Source organism: Motacilla alba, chromosome 8 (genome assembly GCF_015832195.1).
Source record: "Motacilla alba alba isolate MOTALB_02 chromosome 8, Motacilla_alba_V1.0_pri, whole genome shotgun sequence".
Lineage (NCBI taxonomy): Eukaryota > Metazoa > Chordata > Aves > Passeriformes > Motacillidae > Motacilla > Motacilla alba.
In genome coordinates this window covers 20,427,095-20,453,998 of record NC_052023.1, presented here as the reverse complement: position 1 = coordinate 20,453,998, position 26,904 = coordinate 20,427,095, and the positions used below count along the sequence as shown (strand labels likewise).

Below are 26,904 nucleotides of genomic sequence, written 5' to 3'. Positions count from 1 at the left end.
CACAAATGCCCCCGCTTTTTTTCTCTCAGTTAAATCTGTGATTTGAATGCACACTCCAGTCCTCAGGAACATTATGTAGATTTGCAAAACTTTTTCTGAAAGACTTCCTGTCCATTAGCCACTGGCTGCTTTGCAAAAATGCATAAAGATGGTGTTTTCCTCTTGTAACAGATGTAAGCTACTTGCACTGTTGTTCAAACTGCTTGAAGGAAAGCAGTATTCCTTTTCTCTTTTTGCTGAAATAGTGGCATCTCTCAACGTAAAATGAAAATATACTTGGAACTTAATTTGATGCAGCTCTCAGAATCTCACACGTGAGGGATGAACAAATGAGGATCAGCTTTCTGTAATGACTGAGGCATATTAGAAGGGCTGCAGCCTATAAAGTTTTCTGTGCTGCAAATGACTAATGTTCTTGTAGTAGTACCAAGAAGCACTTAAGGTCTGTGTCCAGTTCTGGGCCCCTCACTTCAGGAAAGACTTTGAGCAGCTGGAATGTGTCCAGAGAAAGGCAACAAAGTTGGTGAAAGGTCTAGAGACCAAGTACTATAAGGAGCAGCTGAGGGAGCTGGGGGTGTTTAGCCTGAAGTAAAGGAGGCTTAGGGAAGACATTTTGCCTTTTAAGATGACCTGAAAGGAGGATGTAGCCAGGTGGGGGGCTTGGCCTCTCTCCCAGGCAACCAGCAACAGGACAAGAGAAAATGGCTTCAAGCTGTGCCAGGAGAGGTTCAGGTTGGACATCAGAGAGAATTTCCGAAAGGGTAGTTAAGCATTGGAAAGAGCTACTCAGGGAGGTGATGGAGACACCATTCCTGGAGGTATTCAAGAAACAACTGGATGTGGCACTTAGGGCCATGGTTAGTTGACCAGGTGGTATTTGGTAATAGGTTGGCCTTGACTATCTTGGAGGTCTTTTCCAAAATTAGTGATTCTATGATTCTCTTCTATCTGAAAGGTCTTGAAATTTTTATTTCAGTTGTCATTCTTGAAGTTTATTTGAAACAAATTCAATTTTTAAATTTATGAACATACTGTAGAAATTGTTACCTACAGTGTGGAGCAAATTCATGTATTTTGGTTTCCAGGTTATGCTCATCACAAATGAAAAGGGAGAAAAGTAGTCCTAAAGAGCATTTCATCATAATTAAGACTTGGAAGAGCTCTAGGCATAATTTAGAGAATCCTGTAGGGTACTCTAGCTTGTGTTGGCTACACAAGTCCCAGCATTCTGTCTGTCTGGAAGGGTTTTTCTCAGGCCTGCTCCATGTCCTCCAGCTGCTGGCATGTCCATCTCTTCAATAAGCTTTTGAAATAGGGGGAGGATCAAAGAGCAGATGGCATTGGGCTGATTTTGCCAACCCTCTGCCACTGGAAGAATTTTTTCCTGTGCCAGTAAAAATCTTCTGCTCCATCCTAAAACCAACCAAAAGTTGGGGATTTTTTGGTCTATTTAACATGGTGAAGGCAGGATGGAGAAACTAAACCAGGGTCCAGATGCTTCCACAGTGACTTCAGTAGGCTTGCTCTAGACTCGGAGGTGCTGCTGGCAGTGTAGAGAAGCCCATGGCAGATAAAATAGGTGGTTTGTAATGAATGAGGCAGAGCTCTGCAGTGAATTCGTCAGGGACACTGTGGCAAGCCCCAAAAGAGAAAGAGGTCTAATATCTATTGAAGAGTGATGATAAAAATAAATTTTGAACAGCTGCTCTCCTCACTTTGCACTAGACAAGGACATTTTTAAGGGTAAATATTGTTTAGAATAATCTAAAAGCTTCTGCATAATGAATTATCCACCTTTTCTGCAATATCCTTCAGAATAGCTACCCTGAGTTTTATTACAGGACTGCCCACAACCATTTTCCTAAAAAAATCATTAGAAAATACATTCTGTAGTTCAAAATCTGGACAAAGTGCTTTAGCAAACTTCACAGCAAAGCAGAAGCAGGCTGCTGGGTGAGTGGTGACAAGGTGTTTCATAACTGAGGATCTGCAAACCCTTGCTGACAGCAAGATCAGCACAGTGGGACCAGTGTTCAAGGAAAGATATTTTAAGTCTGCCAGAAATTTTACGGCTCTTGTACAACCCAAATCGTCACAGAATCAGTTAAGGCAATTTTTATTTCTGAAGGGCAGCATCTGGCCTACTTGGCACGCTTAAAAATTTCAAATGTGTATTTTTCAAAGCAAGAAGCATAACAAAAATATATAATTCAAACTGGCAGAACATTATATGTTGGATGACATTTTGTAGTTAATAACAATTTAATATAGCATAAACTGTACTTCTGGTGCAACCTAGAAAAGCATCACACAGTTTAGAACAGACATGCTAAAAGTTCATTTCAAAGTGGTGGTGCAAGCAAGCTCTGTGGCTCTTGCAGGAGCAGTAGCTTCTGCATTATTGTTAGTGACTGGTTTTAGCATTTGGTAATCTTGTAAATGGACAAGATTCTGAAATCAAAAGGGAATGTGAGGGGTAGCACCTCGGTAATGGCACTGCAAGATTTATACTACAGTTTTGTCTGTTCACAAAATCAAAGGCTGTACAAACTTTAGGAGGCTTGTACCAAATACACTGCCTGAGATTTTGGCTCATGTCCTCATTTGCACAGAAAGCCCTCCCTGTGGCTGAACCTGACCTCGCCTGGTGCAGGACCGGCTCGTGCCGGTCATTCAGCCCTTTCCGTCCCCTGCCCCGCTTTGCAGTCGGCGTCACTTACATTCTATTTTCCTTTCACCAAGTGCCCAAACATAATCTGGGCATGTCTTGGAGAGCTAAGCTGTGCCTGAGCAATGCAACTGAGCACCAGCTGCCTTTGTTTGTCCTCAAGTACCATGATACTCCTCCACTCAGTACATTCTGGAAAAATCTGGGTGGCCCCTCACTGTGCCTGGGAATGGCCAGACCCTGGGACATGCACACACCCCGCAGGCTGGAGGAAAGCCAGACTGGCTAATTCCTCATTTGTGTCGCTGCAGTTAAGCTTCTTCCTAATGATATTTTGACCTGGGTAGAGAAGAGGAGCCATATGGCATCTTCCACCCCTGACAACAACTGCGGTTAGTGCAATCAGCACATTAGCTAGGTGATTTGTTTAGATTCAGCTGTCACTAACTTGTGGCAAACTCAGTTATAATTAAGTTGTGTATTAGGCAGAGTCCTAATATAAACTGGTTTCATTTTCATATGCCATTTCAATTGTATTTTCTGCCATAACCCTGCTTACAGATGAGGTGTCCTGACCAACTGTTCCTCAGGGCCATTGCGTTTCCCTCCTTCTAATTCAAGAACTGAATTTGTCTAGCATGGCAAATCAAAGAGCTACAGCATCAGCCAGAGAGCCATGCAACAATATCAACAAAAATAACGCACAATCATTAGCCTTAACAAATGCCTAAGTCAGCCCTCAGAGCCTCACTTTTTAATTGCTTTTGACATCTGTGTTTCAATTGTGGTCTAAGCTATTTAAAATGGTGGCCATGTCTTCCCTTAGTTTTGGGCAATACACAGCCCAGTGCAGCAGCAGGTGTAAAGGAGGGCTTTGAAAGCCACAGAATCACAGACTATTTTGAGTTGGAAGGGACCCACTAGGACCTTTGAGTCCAGCTCTTGGGTGAGTGGCCAATACATGGTGCTGTCTGCACCATGCTCTAACTCACTGACCTAATAAACCACCATTTGTTTTTGCAATTTGCTGTCCTTGGAGGTAAATGATGGTGCAGGGAATGGCTCTGGGTTGCAGCAGCAGTTGAAGGTGTTTATGATGTAGGTTTTCTCAAAAAGTGTTGATGCAATAATGATACTTGTTTAAGTCCTTTAAAATTCCCAACTTCCCCAGACAGTACCCTGTGTTTAAAGAAAGAGCTCAATAGTACTCACCCCCATCCTGCAAAATTAACCTTCCTCCCCCAACACCCTGAGGACAGAACAGTGATATCCTCTCCTTTTACGGTATAGATTTCTGAATCAAATATTAATGCTAAGCATAATGTAAATGGGTTCATAAAGCTTAGAAGAGAGAGACAATGTTGATGGTTATCTAGGGCTATACTATTTCTCAACTTTACTGCAGTAACATGCTAGTTAACAGAGGGCATGTAGTTCTTAAAAGCTTACTGCTCAAGAATACTGAATGGCAAAGAAAATATAGATGCTGTCAGATCACTGCAGTTGATTTACAAGCTTTTGCTTTTGAACTATAACCTCAGAAAAACAGGGAGTAAGATTGCAATAATCACAAATAATGATCAAGCATTGAATTATGGCTTTGATAAATGCATTCAAAATTGCAATGATAAACAAATTAGCACCCTTTTACTATGCAGTAAAGAGGCACAGTTCACTATTAAAAGAACAAAGGATCTAGTTTCTGTACGTATTTAAGGTAAGTGTGGGACAAAATACAGGGCAGCAGACAATGGAGACTTAATCCCAAATGAACACTATCAATATCATTCAAAAATTCAGCAATTCCGTGAATTGTCTCCATCCCCTGCCTGGAAATGGAGGAGACCAGAATAAGATGCAAATCAGTGCGTTTATCTAATGAATAATGCAAATGAGTGTTCCTCTTATGGCATGGCAGTCTGCAGGAATCCTCTCTGCCTCACCTCACATTTCGTGTGGATTTAAGCACCATGTGTCAGAAGAAATTAGAGAACAGAATTGCCAAGAAATGACAAAGCCTTGGAGCCCCAAGTCAGTGCAGACAGCAAGGTACATTAAGATGCATAGTAGAGAGGAGGAGAGAGCAGACATCTCATTAAAATGAAAATGTTGCTATTTTTCTTCACCTTGTTAATCGAGTTGTATGACAATTTAATCAGCAATTATTTCTGTGGCTACTAATTAGAAACATTCTCTAAAATGATACCAAGGTGGGATCTCAAAAACTTGACAAAATCTTTCAGTTTGGCTTTTTTTTCTTTTTTTTTTCTTTTTTTTTAATGCTGGTGTTATTTTATCTCTCTGGTATCAGTTAACTACATCAGCATTTTTCTCATAGCATCACAGAGCATACTGCATCTTATCCATTAGTCACAAGCCTTGCTGTAACTTTCCCTTAGCATCTAACATTACCCTCCAAAAATATACTTGAGCAAACAAATCCGATGGCATGCAAGCCCTGAAAATAAACTCTTTTTTTTTCCCCAATCATATTTTGCCTGAATGTGTATATGATTCAGAATGCAGGATGGATTTCATCTGCTTCATTAAAACCTTAGCATACAGACCAGCTATGCTGCCACAGCTGGCATCAAGTCCCTCCTCTTCATCACTGCACTGAGTTCTCAGTCTGGGGATTTGTGAAACTTTATGCTTTTCTGACTGGTGCTCTCTCAAAATACAGAGCTGGTACATCCAAATGAACAAAGCCATTTGTTCCCTGGACAACTTCTTAGTTATCAAATGTAGAGTGGTGAAAGATAGGGAATTCACAGAAACCAGAGATCTGAGAATGCAGTTTGGCCATATTCTGTGAAGTCCAGTTTGGGGTGGAGGGAAATTGCCTCTCACTTGGAAAGGGAAGTGCACCTCAAAGTTCTGAACTGTAAAGCTGAGAACTTGATGCAATCACTGAACTTTGGGGTGCCCATTTATGATACAATGTTAGGGCCGTGTTCCCATGGGTCACTGAGCCATGAACCAGCAGGCAACAAATTGGTAGTTTGATTCAGTAACCCATCAAAGAGATAAATCTATGTATTAAGCAAAAGAAGAGATTAGAGATGTCTTACTACACGCACTTCCAGGAAATGTGAAAAATAAACCAAACCAAAAAACAAAACCAAAATCCAACCCTTTTTTCTCACAAGCTGACAAAGACATCATCGTTATTTATAGTTGTGCTTCAGTTCATCAGTTGGAGGCACACTGCAGAAGATGCTAAAGCACTAGCGACATTGCTACTAAATTAAGAGCTTGCAGTTTCTTTATAATAGTTGAAAGCAAAGCTATTTCTCCACTGGGCAGCTTGTCACAAACTCCACAATACTAGGAAAAAATGGTATATTATTTTGATGGATTTTCTCTCAGGTGAATCCTAGTGAATCAAGGGGGAACTGCCTGGGATGCAGGTCTGCAAGGAATTTGGTGTGAACTCCATGAAAATGCGACTTGCAGTCAGTAGCATTTTCACTCTCTTAAATTAGAAGGACACGGGTAGGTTCTCTGCTCCTGTTCCTGTTGGCAGTTACCATGCCAGAAATATACAGAGAGTTTAGGTTTCTTATAGCAAGGGCAATGGTAGCTACAGCGAAAAAAATACTGTTAAAGCAAACTAAGAAGTTGATTTGAAGCAAGGAGACAATTAAAGCACAGCCTTTCTGAAAGAGTAATAAAAATGTCACTGCAAATGACAGATTGTTACAAGTCCTTGGCTTCTTCCTAGCACTGCCATAGAATATGGTGTTAAATCAGTTCCCAGAGATTATTAGTGGTGTATGTTATTTTCCCAAACTCAAGGAACTCAGTATCATTTCATAAATCAACTGCAGGTTAAAATTAGATTTTTTTTTTTACAATCTTAGTTCTGTGACCCTTGCACATACAATTAGCTATTTTTTTTTGTATAATTTTCTTTGCTAAAACCTGACTCATACAACTTGGAAAATCTAAAAATATACCACCAAAAACCCCAAAAAAATTTAGAAAATAGTTCTTTCCTATGGCTTCTCAATGCCTGTGAGTTTCACTGACTGCAGAATAAAACACTGAGACAAAGATATTGTAGGAATGGACTCTCATTTCTCATTAGCTTGAAGTTCTGTAAATTAGCTCTAAAGTCTGCCTGTATTTTGTTGTGCTTACTAATCTGTACTTCTTTTTCTGTATCAAGCATTAAGAAACCTAGGTCAGAAAACTGTAAGTAATTAAAGCAATTAATAACTGAAACCCATCACCTGGCATGTGAAGATCTCCAATGTGCAGGCTTGAAATAAGTTTCTGTGTTGTCAGGTACAGTGGTATTGCAGGCTCAATTGCAAGTTTCTCTGTCTGGGGTGTTTATGGGCCAGATAATGTCTTATAACAAAGTCTCAGTGACAATACTGTTAGAATCTCGCATTTCTTATGTGGCAGAAAGCTGATTTTTACTGGAAACAATTATCCAAGAACCCTTCAAGTTCCTCACAGAAACGGGAGAGATCTCTATTAGCATCTTCGGACATGCAACATAGCTGTGTGCTTCTCTGCATGTGTATGGCTTGCTTAGAGGGGGCTGCAGCACCCCCTGGAGCACTCTGGTGTGTGTTGGGTCAGGACAGGGTCTGCCACCAAGACCAGCATTCCCTTGTAGGTTCCCTGCTATCTCTGATTAGGAGGTTTATTATCCTCTTCTTCAGCAGCTGCCCTTTGTTATAGCTGTACTGCCAAAGTTCACACATGTTGAAGCAAAATGCTGTGCACCTGATCCTTGGTTAGGAGGGGTAATTATGAATTACAAAGTGTTTCCAGTTTATGACTTATTTCATCACTGTAAAAGTAAACTTGTTCTGCTTTTCCTGTGATGCTTTATACTGCTCATAATTATCAACAAAACAATTACTAAGAGTAAAGGCAGTGACAGCAAAGGTTTGCTCAGCACTGCCCTTACATCTGCTTTCTGTGGCCTTGGTGGTTGGCTGGCTGAAAAACAAAATGAACTGTGGCTTGCATGACAGGAGTTGAGAGAAGCTCATGTACGATGGTGTCATCAAGAAAGTGTTAAACAGGTCATCACAGGCACAGGCACCATTGATCCCTGTAGTAATTTGTGAAGAACATTTTTCTTCTTGGTCAGCTCCTGTAAATCTTCTTTTGAAGTTATGAGAACTGGCCTGACAGGAGGAGGATGTTGATGGTCGCATTAGCAAAGGTGTAATGACCTTGAGAATGGCAACTGAAAAAAGTCCGTTACCAAGGCAAAACTCAGCACTGCCCTGCTGCTTTCTGATTTTTGTTTCTGATCTCATGCACAGTTTTATTATTCCAAACCCATCACTTAGCAGTACGATGCCCTTGACATGATACAATCACCAGAACAAGATTTACTTCAAATTCTTAGCCAGACTGTTATTGATTGGGAGAGTCAAACACTGCCTTGTAAAAGGGCTATGCCTACATTGCTCCTGCAATGTATTTACTGCTCTAGAGAGTGAGCACCTGGGAAAAGCAGCATGGTGAGCAGGTCCTCATCAACCAATCAGCATTCCTGCAAAATCTTTTTCCCATCCTACTGCTGAACTCTTTAAACTTTGAAAACATCTAGCAAACACTTTACCTGTACCCATCTAAAGTCCACAGATTAGGTCTGTACTGTTTTCAAAAAGAATATTATCCAAATAGGATATCAGAATTCTATGTAAGAACAAGCCCATCAGCCCTGGTGGCTTCTCAAAGTGCAGAACATTAAAGGTGTGACAAGAGAGGGATGGTACCAGAAGGAAGGCAGGCTCTTCTCTTCTTTGGAACAACTCCCCATGTCTGTCTTAAATCTTTGTTTTCTCCATTTTCAAGACAAGGAGAGAGGGGCACCCTGGAGGGGTGCATGGACTGCACAAGTGGCAGATGTGTGAGAGCTGCCTGCCACACCATCCCATTAAATGTACATACACTTTACACCAGCTGAAGACTTGTAGATTGTAGAAGAGGGAAAACAATTGTCTGTATGGCTTCAAAAAAGCTCAAACCAACCCCATCAGCCATCAGTTCACCGTTTAACACTGAAAAAATGGCGTACTTTCTGTCAAGGCTTAAAATTTAACAAAATGTTCTGCTAAAATCCCCACCTTGTCTGATTAACAAAGGAAGGACAACTGTTGTAGTATTTTTCAAGACCTGTTTTTAAACTTATAAAACTTGAAGTTCATGATTGATGATGCCTGGCTAATGTTTGAGTGCTACAAGCAATGACAGTGCAGTTATGGAGAACTATGGAAAGATTAGTCAATAATAGTCTTCTGTCCTTTTCAATTATTTACAAATAATCCAGGAGATGCATAAAGCTAAAATAGAATATTTAAATATGCAAACCCTGTTATGTATTCTATATATGTATCCTAGCTGGCACCTTCCAGCTAGATACTTTTAGTGTATTCTTGTATGCCCCAAAACCAAGAAAAGATTGATAATGTCCCATTCTCCAAAACTTGTTTTGTCACTAGGGACAAAGAGCCTTGCACTGAAGATCGCAATGGCTGCACTAATCCAAAACCCAGCGCCGGTAAAATGAGTAAACAAGACTTTAAAACTGAAAATGCTGGAAATAAGTGTACTTCAGTGAAATTGCTTCTGACAAGAAAAATATTAGAATATAAAGGCATACAGTTAACTTCACTGAAGATGGTTTTATGGTTTCTAGTTGAGAGTTTCAAACTGGTACAGTGAAGAGGATAATGCTCACTACTAAGAAATCTGCAGTTTGTTGCCTCCATAGCTGTCAGTAGGTGTCCTTTTGTTGCCTAACACAGGACACATTAATTTCAATGGAAGATCATATTTTAAGTCCCATTGATGTAAAGTCAAACACTAGCTCTTAGGCATGAAATATACATGATGAGTCACTTCTAATTTCCTTTTAGTTATTGAAGTGTATCTTTTTTAAAAAAATCAAAGCCACTGCTTCAGATAACAAAAAGCTTCTATGTTCTTAACATTTTATTTTCAAAGGCTTATCCCACTTCTTTTTCAGGAAAATAGGGTTTTCAGCTGCAAACATGCTGGCAAAAATTTACCCCACTAATTTTATGAGGGAAGCTACAACGCTTGAACCCCTTAAACCCATTACTTAATGTGTCTGGAAGTCTGAATCAACCCTTGTGAAGTGAGACACCTTGCTAGGATATTTCTGCAGGCTATCCCTACAGTATTCATACTACTTGGCAGATCCATATGGTCAAGGAAGCCAAGAGGAATGTCAGTCTGCAAGCTTGTGTTAAAAATAGAGGAGGAAAATAGCACGTGTAGAAAAAGTTGTTTTAGCAGTTAGAAAATTGCATTGTTGAATTTTTTTTCCTACAGCTATGCACATAGCAGATTTTAGAGGACGAGGGCTTTTGTGTAGTTGTTTGCTATTCCTTTTTGTTTATTTTTTTACCATCTCCCCACCCCCAGTACCTTGTAAATGTCACCCACAAGTAGCTCTGTTTCTAGTTTTCACTGGAGGAAAACGTCTTATGAGCAGGTGTAGCTGGTTAAAATCAAATTGATGAGTTAAAATGTGGTTTGTGACAGTTTTACAGATAAAAATCTAAAACGCACCAAGATGTTGGAAAGACACGGCATGTACATTTAAGAAAATGCTCCTTTCATCATAATGGTGTCTTCTTTTAGAGGTTTTACAGATACTTAGCTATAAAAATTCTCTCTGGGCTGAAGGCTGACATAAAATATCCCTGATATAGTACAAGTTCTTGCTTGTAGTAAATATAATTAAAATTCATTTGCACCCTTCTCTTTCCTCCCCTTTTTTTATTCCTAAATTCCATATAAACAATCTGCCTAAGAACTAGAAGATAAGAAATAAAACCATTTTCCAGAAAATACAACACATCACACATCAAAGCGACATGAAATCACTTATGCACGTTGCCAAGTCAGCTCAATGCCAAGGATTTTTGTGTCTTTAGCTATATTTGTACTTGTAGATCAAGATGATGTCACCACAAGTGACCTGTGAAAACACAAATTTCCATACCTAAAATGTCTACAACAGTCATTGTTTCTACAAGTAAATCGGGTACAGAGTTACCTATTTTTTAACTAGGGAGATTAATGTTCCAGTGTACACAGGGATCTGCATCTCATCATTCAATGGCCTTAATAGTATCTGGGATTATTTTTCATTTTCATATTCAGACAGTACTCATAGGCCTTGAAACAAATCAAGAAATATTTGGATTAACAGATCTCTCATCCGGTTTTAGCTACTCCTAAATAGGTATGTTATTTTATGTATTGGAAATGGCAGTTTTGGCACAGCAGTATCAGTATTAAAAAAGAAAAGTGGCAGTGGTACTCATGCTAAAATTGACCAGCTCCCACAGACTCAGCCTTTTCTAAACTCTGTGGGTAAAAGTAAATGACAGGTTTTCATCCTCACATAATGAGATGGGTAATTTCCATACTTTGTCAAGAGGAATTGCTAATGCCTGTCTGTATTTCTCCCCCTCTGCTTCCCAGCATAAAGCAGAAGGGATGGAAGTGCAGATTATCATCTCAGGTTGTACATTTATTTTTTCTTGAATGAATGAAGGTGATTTGGGTTGCATTAGGACTGGATACTTTATAAGTAACATAAACGTCTAAATGTTAAAATCATTACTCGAGAGTCAACTTACTGATTTCTTCCTTCTCAAAGGACTCTGGGGAGCCCACTAACCAGAATGGTTGTCCTGGTGTACACTAGGTTTGTAGAATTCTCAGCTGAGTTCACTTGGCTTTGTTTCAACAAGATGCTTACAAATGGAAATTTTAATATATGGAAGTGCCTCAGGAACTTGCATTTGGTTTTCAGTGATTCTTAGCTTTTACGAAGTACAAGCTCTATAAGAAAAATACATGAAACTCTGGGGTTCAGAGACGTTCAGCAACTAAATGAAGATGGAAAAATATGTTTATCCAGATAATCTGGACAAACCTTAGCAGCGTAAAGCTATCTCTGCTCAGTTCTGCCAAGTAAATCCAAAATTCACATTCTGAGACTTGTCTACCAGAGTGGGAAGAAATATATCATGCTCCTTGTACAGTGTCTTCAGCCTGGAAAGCCTGATGCTGCACACTCGCTTGGGACTGAGGGCATCGTGCCCCTGACCAAAATGTGCAAAAGCAAACTGAGGGGGTGATGCTGCAGCTCCACTCCTCCTGGCTGCCTGCGTGACACCGCAGGTTAGGAGGCAAAGGTCACTCTGCTGAAAGGAGGATTTGCCATCCTGGAAAAATCCTAAGTTCAGGCTTTCTAGCAGAGAAGAAATGGGGTCACCCAGCTCTTCCTCCCGTCAGCGCAGGAGGGATGTGCTGCCCTGTCCTGCCCCGGCCAAGGAGCACCAGCTGGGATGTGCTGCTGTACTGCACTGTCGCCCTGCACCCCAGCAAACCTGGTCAGGACTCTCCCTGCAGTGAGCCACAGGCTCGAGATCACCTCTGCCACACCAGCAGCAGTTCAAATTATGATAGGTCTAGTAAATATTTTATTTATAAAGCAGTATTATTTTACTTCACTAAAGGTGCTCCTGAGGGGATGTTTCTGGTCCAACTGCATTGACAGCAAGCCATTCACATTCACCATGGATGTCTGGGAATTTATTTTATAGTGGAAGATATTTATTTCTTTATAAAATTGGTGTTGCTGGTTCCATACTCAAACAAGGCCAAAACTCCAAGTTCCCACAGAGTACTTGGGTATCTCCCTCCACATACTCACCTCGGTGCTTTGGGGGGGGCAGGGAGGAGGGAGCAGTGGGGGGAGGCACCAGCTCAGGTATTTTAAAGAACCTCATCCAGAGAGCCACAATCTCCCCCGGCATGGTTCCCTGCTTCTTAAGATCAATTGTTAAAATAACTGTCTAAAAATGTCCACTCTTCCCAGCTAACTTCAGGGGGAAAAACAAACCATACTGGAAGAGCAAGTAGTAAACGGAATAAAGGCAATGCTAGAAAATGCTTAACAGCTGCTCTTTCAAAGTATATTTACAAAATATAAATCTCCTTAAAAGGATGCTCTTCTACACATACTAGTGACATGTGCTTTAAAACTGCAACTGAAATTATGTAGAAACTGTTTATTTAGTTTAGGAACCCTGTTTTACCCTCAAATATTTTTAACAACTGAAGTACTTTGTGGGTGTGCTTTTGTTTTGTTTCAGGCTTGAAAACATTCCAGTACCCAAAGTGTAACTGAGGAGGGAAAAAAAAAAAAAAAAAAAGAAACTGGACAGAGCGTTGTTAAAGATTTACTGGAGCATCTTGATGTGTGATAATGAATAAAATGCAAATCTGTTTTACTACCAATCCTCAGTTTTGATTTATGAGCAATTATTAATTTTTAGATTGCTGCCAGTTGGATAAAAACAGAGATTGTACCAAACTTTTTTTATTCCTGCTGTCATTAAGTATATCTATCTTTTTAAATCTTGTAGGAAACTAAGGAATCCTTTCCCATGAGGACCAAGGAGACTTTGCAGAGTGTGCAGCAGGAGCTACCAGAGGCACAGGTAGGCTGGCGTGTGGCACTGCCCAGTGGGAGGGAGCTGGGGGACAGCACACGGACAGCCTGTGCCCCTCATGTCCCTAGGGGACAGACAGACAGGGCCAGTCCGTGCCCCTCGTGTCCCTCCTGCCCCATTGGCTGCCAAGGGGCTGTGAGAGGGGCTCAGTGGGGCTGGATGGGAACAGCCACAGCAGTGGGGCTGAGCTGTCCTGCCCTGCTGGGGACAGGCCAACGGGCAGGGACTGAAACTCTCAGGTCTCAGAGTGTTAGAAATGAAATGCAATGCAATGAAATGAAATGTTTAGTGACTTAAGGGGAGGCACCAAAATAAAACCCCCCCTTTTTGAAGGGTAAGGCGTTCTACAGTAACAAAGCAACAGCTGTAATAATTATATGTGCCCAAAGAGTTCAAGTTAGATGAGTGCAGATGTTGTAAATGAAGTCTGCAGTAACTTTGAGCTGTACATACTTTAAAAATATACAACTATGAAAATCCACTTTTAACAAGACAGTAGCGATGGCTTCATCTTTAACTTCCTGCTCCCATTCTACCCCATGCTATCTAGTAAGAATATACAGACAGAATTTAGAATCCTTCATTTTTATTCAAATTTAGCCCATAAAAGAAAAAAAGCTTTCTTCTTAACAGCATTTTTAATGGTATTGCACAACACTGTTTTAAAATGTCTCATTTGAGAAAGTATGTATAAATGCCAAAATGCTTTCAAAAATAATTGTTGTTTCACATTGTGATTTACCCATTACTCAGAAAAGTATCTGTTCATCTAATTATTTCAGTAAACATAATACTGGTATCACTATCTATACTACACAGTATTTCCCCCTTTTTAAGGAATATGAGCCTACTTGTAATTAAAGGAATGCTATATTAATGATGCTGAAAGTCTCAGAGGGGAAAAAATTTAATGTCCACCTCATAATATTATGCCAGAATTACATGTGCAGAATACTTTTTAATAATCTTTGTTTCTTAATTTAGTTTTGATTGGCTATGAAATACGGAGTAGCACTCAAGGGCTCAAATTTCTACTGTCATCAGCATTTCTGCTCTATAAATTGTACAAATGCACAGGACTCCCATCTGCAGGCTCCTTTTCAAGCTTCTATTTAACCTACAAAGGAAATTAGCTGCAGGCAACTATAATTGATGATAATTTCATCATTTTTAGCTGTTGGAATGTATTATGATATCTAGGTCTAAACACAAACAGAAAATTATATTTTAATGTTGCCATTTGAGCTGCAAACACAGCTCAGTAACACAAACCCGTCTCTAGTTTGCAAATTACAGCAATGGCCACTAGGAGTCTCCTGGTCAAATTAATGATGAATTTGCACCGCAGTCTCGGCTCAGGCTGGCATGCAAACCCCATGCTAAAGGCTGAATTTCAGCAGAGGGGCCAGTCCCCGTGCAGGGCAGGTGGGACTGGGGCGACAGCATCTCTGAGCTGTGAGCAGCATCACCAGGTTCCTGAGCTTGTACCAGGGATAGAGCTGGCACATGTTTTAGAAGGAAAGCCAGAAGCCACCTACACACTGTTCTGGTAGAGCAAAAGATAGTGAGATGATCATAGGAAGTCAGATTTGTTTCTCTTTATGACTGGACAGAGTATTGTGGAATTGTTCTTACAAAGAGGGAAGTAGATTTCACTGACTCTTAGTTACTCCCAGGGATTTCAAGTAAATTTCAAGTAATGTTTCGCCCTGAAATGCTGCAGGCCACAAGAACTAGCACCACCAGGTACTTCAAAATTTGCTTAGTGTCTCTGCACAGTGAAACCTGCAGCTCAAACCTGAAAATGTGAATAGCTTCCTTCTCTTTTCCTCTCTCCTCTCTTCTCTTCTCTCTCCTCCCAGGCCAACTATGCACAAGCATACGGTGCCAGACACACTCTGAGCAATGCCAAATGCTCTAAGTTCATAAATTACAGATCTGCAGGAAGGGGTCACGCTGGCTTAAACACTGTGGCTGTTCAGTCCAAGTCTGTGACTGACAAAAGATGTCCAAATTTCCTTGAAGGAAAACCACAGAAAGCAGTCATGCACTTTCTGCCAGCATATGTAGCTCACTCAGAGACACTAGAGACTGCTTCAAAATGGACAGGGAAGCCAGAGGTGACCAGTGAACCCTTCCCCACAGTGCTGGTTATCCTGTAGGCAGGAGGAGCCCTACTTATTCTGGAAGGATGCTGACACATCCTCCTTACAGATACATGCAACTCCACATCTAGAAATCTTAAGTGTTCAACTGCTCTTAGCCACTTACTTGTTTATAAGTTTCTTTTATGCATCTCTCCTCTTGAGCAAAAATCCTTTCCAAGCTGGAAAAATCCTGAATGACTTTAAATCTGATGAGATTTTAAACAAACAATGATTTGCTAGATTATTTATTTGGCTTCTGCTTTTTGAGCTCTTTGGTTTCATTTTCAAACTTTTCCCTGCAACCAGAAGGACCAAGGAAATAAAGTTGATGTTTTAAATGAAATCTGAGAATCCCATATAATCGTAATTGTATGACTCCAGGGGTTTGAGGTTTCAGAATAATCTCATGAGCTGTCAATACTGAATGTCACCAGAAATGATAATGTTATTCTCAGAATAGATGCCTAAAAGCAACTGTGGGATAGTTTTTCTGTTGCATGCTCCCAATAATACCTACAAATGCTGTTCTGGGGGGACACCGCAAAGCTACCTGCAACTGGTGAGCTGCCAAATGCTGGCTTTAGCTGCCAGCTAGGGCTGTTATATTTTGCAACAAATTTACATATGCAAAGCCCTCTTATTCAGTCTGTCAACTAAACAAGGAAAGTACAAATTCATCACGGACTTATAAGAATATTTAATACCATGGGGAATATGCAGAAATAAGTAGGGGGCCAATTTAACCACCCATCTCCTCTGTATTGTATGCTTGCACACATTGCAATGCACGACTGCGTTGTGTGTTATTGCAGATTATTATCAGCTACTCTCACAGACTGCCTTAGAGTCTACCATAATCTCCCAGCAGGTCTTGAATGAAATTCTCAGTCTGGTTTGTTTCAAGGATCTAATCTATATTACACCGAAGGCTGACAGAGACTTAACAGCTAGTACCTTAGTCCATTTGGTGAAGAGAAAATTAGTAAACTTGATCAGGAAACTGACATGCAAATAAAACAGGAGGCTGCTTCAATCTCCTTGTCATCCTGCAGAAGCAGACTTGGCTGCTTGGTACCCTTGCTTATTATTAGAATAGCTGAAAAGACCCTGTTCTTCTCCAAGTCAGCGTTAACCTGATTTCAATAACAAAACAGTGGTACAGGTTTGGCAGGCACATAGCCAGTACTTACAAGAAGAAAACCAAGCATTTGTATAAGCCAGTTTGGCACTTCACTGTGCTGAAAAGAAACCTTTGCATCTTTGTCACTTCAAATTTGGGCTTTTTTAGCACAAGAACACGCCTAACACGAAAGAACTTTTTTCCACTGCCCACTTTCTCCAAGTATGTCAGTGCTATCTTCTTAACTCATTTTCTAAAACTAAAAGTGAACACAAAAATTCGAGATCTCAAAAATGCCAAGGACTTAGCCCTACAAAATATATAAAACCTCATTTTGAAGGAATATCTAATTCCTACAGGTAGCTATAGTACAGATAGACAATGAGGCATTTTTAGGGATGAGAATGCTCTGCAGTGAGCCATGGGCAGTACCTTAGGAACATTAAATATTTCAGTCATTTTCCTTATGTTTCAAGCAAGCCAAGCCATTACCAATGCATATCTAAATTGTATGTGTACAATCTACATCTATCCTGGAAAAAAATCCCACAGTTTATCATCTAAGAGTCAGTCACTCTACACTTGTGTGGCTGAATGCACACTCTCATTCTGTGGGCTCTCTCTTGCTCTTCCCCAGTTACTCCCCTTTCTCTGCTTCTCATGTGAGGATTCTGGTTGCCTTCTGCATCTCACAGGCTTAAGCTGCAGGTGAGCTACAGCTGTAATCTCAGGTCACTCCCAAGCAAACTTTCCTACCACATCACAGCACTGATGACCTGGTGTGGTCAAATGTTTTCAAGGGGAGTTCTGGCACCATTTTTAACACCTGGATTTAATCAAAATGTCTTTTGTTTGCCTGGGTTTTTTTGTTTTTTTTTAAATTGTTATTCTAACTAGAGTGCATACTGATAACAAAGGCCTTCAGCAACATACAGAATTACCTAAGATAGGAACTGCTGCAATGTTTATTTGCACTAAAAGGAAGAAACAAATTTTATTGGGCAGGTTTGTTTTTTGGTTTTTTTCTCATTAAAAAAATAACTTTTTGAATTACACTTTAAGTTACTAAATATTATTGAGTGCTAAATCACAGCTATAACTATTCAGAGGGAAAAAATGTACTCCAAGATTCAGGAAAAAAAAACAGTAAGACAATATTATGTGGGGACATGACTTCCATTTGTTTTTAAACAGTGGCTGCTTGAAGCAGCTTGGAGATTTAGAGTGTCAAAGACATGTCAGCAGAGATGGATTAGTGGGCAGAGAGCAAGTGGTGCAGTCAAAGGTTCATAGTGAATGTAATTTATTCATGTAGCTTCGCAATTTATCACGTGGCTATTACCATAATGTACGTGGGAAGCAGCTGCATGCGTGCAAATAATGCCTTAAATGTGTGTGTGGTTGGATCTGAACTCCTTAAAGAACAGCAGTGGTGGAAAATGATGCCACAAGGCATTTAAAAGCAAATTTCCTTCCTGCGGGGATGCTGTCACCCAGCAATGATGATTTGTACACAGGCAAATAAATATCTTGTCGACTTTTTTCAGTGGTGATAACCTCACTTAGCAGAACTCACTGGTCTTTCAAATCTAAATAATGTAGGTAATGTGGAGCATGTTTCCAATGCTGTATTAACAGATGTAAGTGTGCATGTTTTGTACACCAAATTCTTATTTTCTTTTCAAGGAACTCAGTATCTTCCACTATTTAACAGAAATATCCAATCGCAAAGAAAAAAAAGCCTCTGTGGGTGTGAGGACAAAGAAGTTATCTACAAGTTAAAGATCTCCTTTAACTGAAACAGCTTCTCACAGTGTGATCTATCAAACACTTGGGAGCAGCACAGCTGTAAAATATCGGAATACATACATATATCTATATGTGTGTATATACATAGTGTCTGTCGGATTCTTATACCTGCGCATTTACTTACCAAGCCAAATATTTCCAAACCCAGTCTATTTTAGGACCATATAAAATGAAGAGTTCTGGTCTCTCTTAGTTTGCTTGAATGCCTACAGTTGTAGCTAGGAAGGAAGCTGTGAGTAGGTGCTAGATCTTGGAGGTGATTTTCGCTGCACTGTCCATACACACCTGCTGCAGCTCCTTGGGTAGCTGGGAAAACTTCAAGAGCCCAACTCCCAACACCATTTCTTAAGCTTTAGCAATTTGAGTTCAACTGGTCTCACTGTTTGGAAATTATACTTAATTATGCCATCCTGTGATTCTTTAAAGTGATTTTAGTGGAATCGGTTCATTCAAATCTTTCTTGATCAGGCAAAGGCCATCCCCGTTATGGGTTAGCACAACAGGAGTTTTATGCTGGTTTCTTTTGAAACATTAAAAGTTGCTGTAGAGAGACACTGAATTCAGATAAAGTCAAGTTTACTCCTCATAAGCAGAACATCTCATCGCTCAGCTTAATGTACTGCTCAGAGTTTTGTACAGCAGAACCTTTCACATTTAGAATATGATACAGGTTTTCTTGGATAATTTCGTGTGCACACTAGGGCTTCTATTTCGAAGCCATCTACCACAAATATATCCCCACTAATTATGCAAAATGAAAAGCTTGCCTTACCATTGCACAGAAAGTCTCAGGAGGATCTCCACATGTTATGTCGGGGGGATCCAGAGTCACTTTTACATATTTGATCATGTCTCTGGCTTCTGGCTGGCAGGCCATGTAATCCCATACTTTTCCTTCTTCCGTGTAAATCTGAGTCTTACACACGTCATAGTGTCCCCACACAGAAGGGTAGTGCTGCATCACGGAGGATACAGTAACCCAGAGGGTGTGAAGTGACAGGAATCTTGACAAATACATTTCTAAATCCTTTTATGTCAGCTTCGTAAGGATGCTCAGTGCTGGCGTATGTGCAGTCTAGAGATTATATGTACATATAATGTATATATTTATAAAATAGGTTCCAACTCAAACGTGAAGCATTATAATGGGATGCTTGTTTCACTATGTTAAAGACTTTGGTAGAAGCCACCCAGGCCCTGATGACAGCCTTTCACAGCCGTGCAGCGCTTGTCCTTCGTCTTATAACTTATCTGTCAGGGCTTCTTGTAAAAGATGTCCAAGAGCAGATAGTAATTTGTGCAGTTGCAGGTCTTCAGCTCCACTGTCGATAACCCTGAGTGATCCTCTGTGTTCAGGGCTCGCAGGGGATGCCTGGACACACTGATAAATCAGTATCCGAAGGAAGAGGGTGAGTGTCTATAGGCTGGTGTCTGTTTCCCATCAATCATCCTTTTCTTCTGGCACCAGCACCCTTTTAGAAACAATAAAAATTAAGAGTTATTGTCCAAGAATCAATGCATTACAAAATATACGATATGTTGACATTTTGGAGGTTTGATGCAATATAAAGCAAATTGGTACAATATGGATAACCTTTACTGTGGGTTCTGTGCTAGAATGAAGAAACTACCAAAATCATTCACAGTGAAAAGTATTTTGACATGAAGGATTTAACTGTACTCTAACAAAGACAGATTTATAATGTTCCAGGTGAGTTAGAGGTTCCTGCTTCCAAAACTGTATTTTCACCCTGGCAAAACTGGAGAGCAAACTACTGAATTCAGCCATGGCCCAGATGGTGCAGGCAGGCAGGGGAGCAGGCAGCCCAGCACTGCAGGGCAGCAGCAGCAAGGTTCTTTTATTCAAGTGACACAGAGATGGGCACCAGGGCTAGCAGGTGCTGGTAGTTTCTTGGCAAGAGGACCTCATGGAGCTCCAAAAGCCTTACAGATTTCTTTTAGATTATTATTAGTATTATTTTAAGAAGTACAATTCAATTTCCTTGACATTTCTCATTAGCATTGCAAGAGCTTTGCTTCCTATTTTTTTGCCTTTGAACTGTGATTCACTGACCACATTGATGACAAACTACTGATAAAGATAATGGCTTATTTTGTAGCTTACTATAAGGATTCTTTCCCCCCTTATTTTCTTAGGTTTGAGGGTCCCTGTACCTGAGTACTCAGCACTTATTTCAGAGCAGATATATGCCCTTTCCCCTCTTCAGAAAACAACCAGAAATCCCCCTCATTTTGTGGCACCTGAATCATGTTATTACAGGTATAAAGTGCTAGAATTATATCACAGCAACTTCAAATATATATTTCCTAAGTAACACAGGAAAAAAAAAATCCAAATTCTGTATGAGGAAAACTGCAAATACAGAGTAAGTACCCTAAACAGGGACAAGGAAAACCAGGGCAAGGAATTCCAGTGCATCTGTGTCACCCTGTGCCTGGTGTCAGCCTGTGCCACCTGAGGCTGGAGAGCCAGGGCGCTGGGCTATCGGCAGGAGATGTCAGGCAGACGCTGCAGCACTTCCGCACTTCCTTTGTCTGGATGCTAAAATCGAGCCAGACCCGCCGGACAGATGTTGAGAAACAACCGTAAGTCGCCACTTTCTGCAGCCTGCTTTGCTTCCCAACTTTAAATTATGCCCAGTGTCATGAACCCTCCTACACCCCACAGCCATGGGAAGAGATGTGTGAGCTGGTAAGCTCCTTAACGTGTCACATTGGGAATATTCATTTTCAAAACTTATCTTCAAAGCTATTCGCAAACAGCCTCCCTATATTTAAATAATGCTTCATCTTAAACTGAGCTAAACTACAGACACCATGAAATGCCAACAGATGGTTGAATTGTGTTTCCATAGCAAAGTAATTTACAATAATTGCTGTATGGACGTAAATGCAATTTTCCATTATATTCATTTTATCAAGTGTTACCATACAACTCTCATGTATTTTATCAGAATACGCAGAGAATATCTGAATTTTCCTGCAGTAACAATTCTCAATTCATTCAAACATATTTAAGCTTCAAATCTGAATTTGACACAAAAGCAGAAATATCTAAGACCAAATTAAATTTAAATCTCTTTAAGAAGCATGCTGGGTAGTACTGTTGGCTTTGTAGCAACCTTACATTCTTTTTTTCTGTTTTCAGTGGGAGTGTTTGCATATTATTTTGGAATTCAGTAATTCAGAGAACATATTCCGTGTCATTCTCAAGACACTTCTTCCCCTGTGTTTCCTTTCCAACGTATGTACTATTTTGAAGGGGAAAAGAATGCACCTGCAAGAGCCCATAGCTTAGGGTTATGGGAAACTATGTCACTATGAAAATGGGAAACAACTCCTTGCCAGAAGAGGCTGCAAATTATTTTAAGTTTATGGTAAATCGAATACTCTTTACTGGAGATGGCTTGGTCATAGTGGAATTAACAGTAAGTAAATAAATAAATAAATATAATTTTTCTGTGTAGAAATAAGAAGTTACTGAGTGCAATTATCTTTAGACTGCAAGCTTGTATATTCAGGAAAAAAAAAAAAGTTCTTCTTTAACATCTTCCTTTCTAGCTCTTTAGTTACCCGTAACCTTCTATAACTGCTGAGACTCAGATCCACTAATAAACAGGACTGGGTAGGACTAAATAATGTGAAGCAAGCCGCTACCTTAACACACTGTGCTAAAATACTTCCCATATAACGAATTCTCATTAAAGTAAGCCAGTCATAATGATGGTCGTTACACAGAATTATAGACTATAACATCGATTGAATTTAGTGCACTGACAAGAAAAAAGTGCAGAGGAGTGCAAGACATCTGAGCATTAGGCAGCTGTAGCCGTGTACAACACACACTCCTGACAAGAAGCAGCCAATTATAGCTTAAGTTTCTGGCATGTAACCAGTTCTGATTAATAGTTTTCCATTACATTACAGACATATTATTAATGTATTAAAAATGTCAAGCTTTGGCAAGAACTAGTATGGCATGGCTCAGTTAGTCTGCAATATCTTCTTTTAATGAGCTTCCATTGATATAGAGAAAGATATTGACCAAAGCACATTAAGGATCATGTGCTGAGTGCTGCCAGGTTGTTTTTCTGACAAAGCTATATGATTTGTCTTGCTTTTGTTTCTTCCTGCAGAGTCACTTATGATACGCATTTTACATTTCAGTGCCCTATCGCTAAGGACATAGCTATTTAAATTATTTTGTAGAAAAAACGTTTGGAGTAACATTTCTGAAGTTTACAACTGTACCAGATGTTTAGTGATAAGCCTCTAGCTGTGGGCAACACACAGCAATGGGGATTTTTGTCCCCTGTAATGCCTGTGCATTTGACCTTAGAAAAAGGTAATCAAACAAACCACAAATAACTACGGTCTGATGCTCTGATTCCCTCTGCCCTGCTCTGCTAGTCACACACCCTGGTGTTGGGGGCCGTGGAGGTGGCAAAGAGAGATCGGCATCCTTGCTGGCTGAGGGCAAGGGAACGGCAAACTGCTGGGACGACTCCAGCAAATGTATGCAAAGCCTCCAGAGCACACTGCTCCCGGCGTCTTCTGTGAGGGGCAGCAGCGCTGGGGCCTTGAACATTCCCATGTGCCACAACCTCTGCACTATGGAAAACACTAGGAGGCACCTGGGAGGCACCGGTGCAAAGGGCACATCTGCTGTCTGCCCCCCTCTCCGAGCGCTGCTCCGTCTGCGAAGTGCCGGTCCTTCTGGCCACAAGTGAGTATGTCACAGCCATCTGAGAAGAATGGCGTGCAGCTGACCCCCAGACTGAAATCAGCTGTGAGGAAGCTCTGAGCACATGCATCCCTTTCCAGATGGGGAAGTCACAGCTCATGCAGCGTGTTAATTCTACAGATGGAGGAGACACCGCCTTTACAGAATAGATAAAATGTATCTTGGCAGCATCAGCGCCAGGGAAGAACTTCAGGTCTCATTAGGGGTTGTTAGCAAACACTCCTCCTTTGCCTCCTTCCATCACTGTGAAAATCCACCCCCTTCCCCTCCTCACAAACCACAGCGGCTGGATGTCTTGCATGAGCTCCCTGCTGGGAAATCACTGTGAGATCCATAAGGGTGGGCTCTTGGGCCTCTCTTTGGCAAGCCACAGGAACGTGAGAAGGAGGTAATAAAATAGTGACCACCTCCCACACGGACCATGCATTGGATGGAGCATACCCTGCCAGCACACAGGAGCAGGAAGGAGAGCCAGCACCAGATACTACATTGCCTGAGGAGAACTGGCTAAAACAACTCAGCAAGGCAAGGAGTGCCGGCTGTCACCTCCCCACAGCGGCAGCTGCAGAACAGATTTTTCCAAAGGAAACATGTTTCAAGTTTGTATCCCAAACAGCTTAAGCAGATGAATGGATCCAATCAAGCCCAAGTAAAAAGCGCCTGTACGTCCACTCCAGTTGTTAATTATTTAAAGCCAGTTTAGAACATAGGAAATAATGTGTTTCAGAATACAGAGCTAACCCTCATGCAACTTACATTTACTAACCTCCTGTTGTATACCATGTTACACCTAGGCAACTTGAGAACCTTGTACATACACAAACCAACCCCTTTTACAAAGGCAAAATTATTTATCTATTCAAAGAAGAAGGGAACAACCTGTATTTAATGATTTAATCCACATTATTTCTGTCAATACTTATATGAAACGCAGTATACTCAAGCAACTGCTTTGGTGTCTTTGGCCTCAAATACTGTTCCAATCAAAGTTTAGGTTCTATTCTTATCCAGCTTATTTAACTATTTAGCAGAAAAAAGATTTCTTAGCCTCAGGAGAAATTTAAAATGTCAATACCTAATTAAAGAAAATAAAATACAGCTACCAAAACCCTGCGATTTGGCACTATACTTGAAATACTTCTGGTTTTCACACATTATTCTTTGCTGACTGACACATCATACTACCACTGCCATTGCTTGCCAGGTATCATCAGCTGTCAGAATATAGAGTAAAAAGCATTTCAGCTATTTAAATTTTAGAGCCTTAGTACATAGCTGCTTTTTTTCCTCTCTCATCTTTATAATTGTAGCGTCTTGCCTTAAATATCTCTGTACCTAGCATCAATCTGTTCTGCAAGTTTTTCCTCTGGGAATTTAAAGTTAGCATCTGGGGAAGTTCCAGGCTTTGTTTTTGGGTTTTTTCAGTGATTCTTCATGCTCAATAAGGTGATGCATGCTCATCACACAGTGTATCCAGGGTATAGGGCTACAAAGCTTTCAAGTTATGGTGTGAGCTGATGAATTTCTAACTGAAAGTTCTCAGGCTCAAAAATGAATGCCTACCGGCTGCTGAATTTGTTCTGTGCTATTGCTGTATTCTACATAAATAGCTAGAAAGTTGGTGCTGCTTATCAATGTCAGAGGTTTGAGACAAAGTTCATAACTCCACGAGAGAATCGCCACTAACTGTTCGAAACTCTCTAGTAATCATCCTTTTAAGGTCCAGAAATATACCAGAAATCAACCTTTATTTTTTCCCCATGAAAAGCACAAAACAAAAAAACCAAAACAAACTACCACCACCATAACCACAACAAAAAACAAGCCAGGGGAAGTTCTAGTGTGGTTTTCTTCCCTTTGATGGGCTTCCCCAGCCACAGCTTCTCATCCTGAACCGCATTGTCCTTAGGCAAGACAGTGACTTATTCCCTCTTTAAAAGCATCTCCACCGCTTCTTCCACTCACTGTCTTTGCTAACATTTCTGTAGAAGTAATGCTGGCTCCTACCACATCAGATCCGGAGTACTGAAAACTTGATTGCAGAACAATAAAAGTGTATCAATCAGAGGCCAAAACCGCACACGCACCAACTTTGAGAGTAGAAAAGCATCTGTTTTATCGCGTTTAGCTGATCTGCGCTGCTCACCGCCATGAGGGGTTTTCTTTGGGGGTTCTGTGTGCGTGTGAATGTTTAGAAAAGCCGCCTGCAATTTCCGATGCAAGGGAGGAACTGTTTCCAGGCTGGGTACCAGTGACCTGCCCGCTGCTCCTCGCCGGCGGGGCGATGCCCTGCGCCGCCGCCGCCTCTGCCCGAGGGGCCGCCGCTCTCCCTGGGCGCCCGCGGCTGAATCCGCGCTGCGGGGCGGGCGCGAGAGACGCGCCCCTCCCTCAGGGCTCGCTCGCGCTCCCTCAGGGCCCTCGCGCCGCCCGCGCCCCTTCAAAGCTCGGCGTGGCGCAGCCCGGCCCGGCCCGAGCTCCGGCTCCCGGTTCCGAGCTCCGGCGGAGGAGGCACCGCGCAGGTACCGCCCCAGCCCGGCCCCAGCCCCGGCCCCGCCGCGCTCCGCGCGGGCGGCAGGGGGCGCGCGGCCCGCACCGATGCGCCCGCGGTCGGTGGCCCGAGCCCGGCGGGGCGACCCCCGCGCACAGCCCCCGGCATCCGCACCGGCCCCTCCGCGCCGCGCAGCCCCCGCGCCCCATCCCGCCCCGGAGCGGCACGCGGGCTGTACTCACCCTGCGGGCTCGGGCCGCCCGAGCCTCACCGCGGGGCGGCGCGGAGCCGCCGCGGCGCTGGGACGCGCTGGGGCTCCCTCGGTGGCGGCATGAAGGGCCGCGGGGAGGGCGTGAGGAGGGGGGGATGCTCTTCCCCGAGAAAGTTTCCGGCGGGTCGCGGAGGGGCTCGGCGGGGCCGCGGCTGGGCCCAGGCACTTGTCGGCGTCGAAGTTTGGCGGGGCGCGGGCGGCGCGCGGCGGGCGGGTGGCCGCACTCCTCCGGCGCTCGGCGGGGCGGCGGGCGGGTCCTGCCCGCCGGGGCTCCCCGCCCGCCACCGCCGCTCAGGGCGGGAGCGGCCCCGCGCGGGGCGCCGGCGTCCGCGGCATGGGGCGCGGCGCGAGCGGAGTGCGCCCCTGGCCGGGGCTGCGGCGCGGAGGGCTCCGGCGGCGCGGCCAAACTTCGGGGGGCGGCGGCGGCGGCACCTCCTCACTTCGGAGCGACCTCGCCGCGACTGCCGGCGAGTGGGGCGGCGGCAGCTACCCCACCTCCGGGCCCGCGCAACGCGCGGCCCTAGCGCCGCCGCCGCGCCCGCCCCCCCGCCGCCGCGCTCCCCGCCCCGCCGCCCCGCGGGCGCACCGCCGGCGCCGCCTGCCCCGCGGGGGGGCAACGGGACGGGACCTACCGCCCCGAACCGAGCGGGAGCCGCCCAGCCGCCGGCAGGGCCGTGACTGCTCCCTGCCCGCTGGAGTAGCTTTAATGTTCCCGTGTTATTTCGGCTTCAGCCCGGTAACGCACGGGCGGAGGTGCTGTCCGTGCTGCTGCCGTGCGAGCCCCGAGCCCGGCGGGCTGACCCCCGCGCCCCGCCGCAGCCGCGCTCGGCTGCAGGAACAGGGCAGCGTGCCGCCCAACTCGCCGGAGGGTCCCTCTGCAGCGCCGGGCACGCCGGGGAAGCGCCGCTTCGTTCTCTGCCTACAGCACCGAAGTGCCACCGACACAGGGAGGGAGCGCGACTTGTCCTGTTGTGGTGCTGCTGTGACCGCCCGCCCCGTACCAGCCCCTCGGGGCTTCTGAAAGACGCGAAAACCCCGTCTCCTCCTTCTGCTATGCTTTACCGTTCCCTCCTGCACGCCCTCTACTTCTGTCGCTTAAAC

General features: G+C 42.9%; 1 protein-coding gene across 11 annotated transcripts in view; it reads right to left on the bottom strand.

Moving 5' to 3' along the window:
* NTNG1 (netrin G1) overlaps positions 1-25,457 on the bottom strand; it is a 146,719-nt gene extending 121,262 nt beyond the window's left edge. For 4 of the 11 annotated variants that reach the window (XM_038143716.1, XM_038143719.1, XM_038143720.1 and 1 more), the window contains exons 1-2: positions 25,132-25,457; positions 19,052-19,751 (exon numbers count right to left, since the gene is read on the bottom strand). In XM_038143716.1, coding sequence (XP_037999644.1) covers positions 19,052-19,297 — 246 coding nt within the window. In that variant the 5' untranslated portion in view covers positions 19,298-19,751; positions 25,132-25,457. The remainder of the gene's footprint in view (positions 1-19,051; positions 19,752-25,131) is intronic. The other 7 variants (XM_038143721.1, XM_038143722.1, XM_038143723.1 and 4 more) reach the window with 7 other exon arrangements.
* Positions 25,458-26,904: the final 1,447 nt, after the last annotated feature.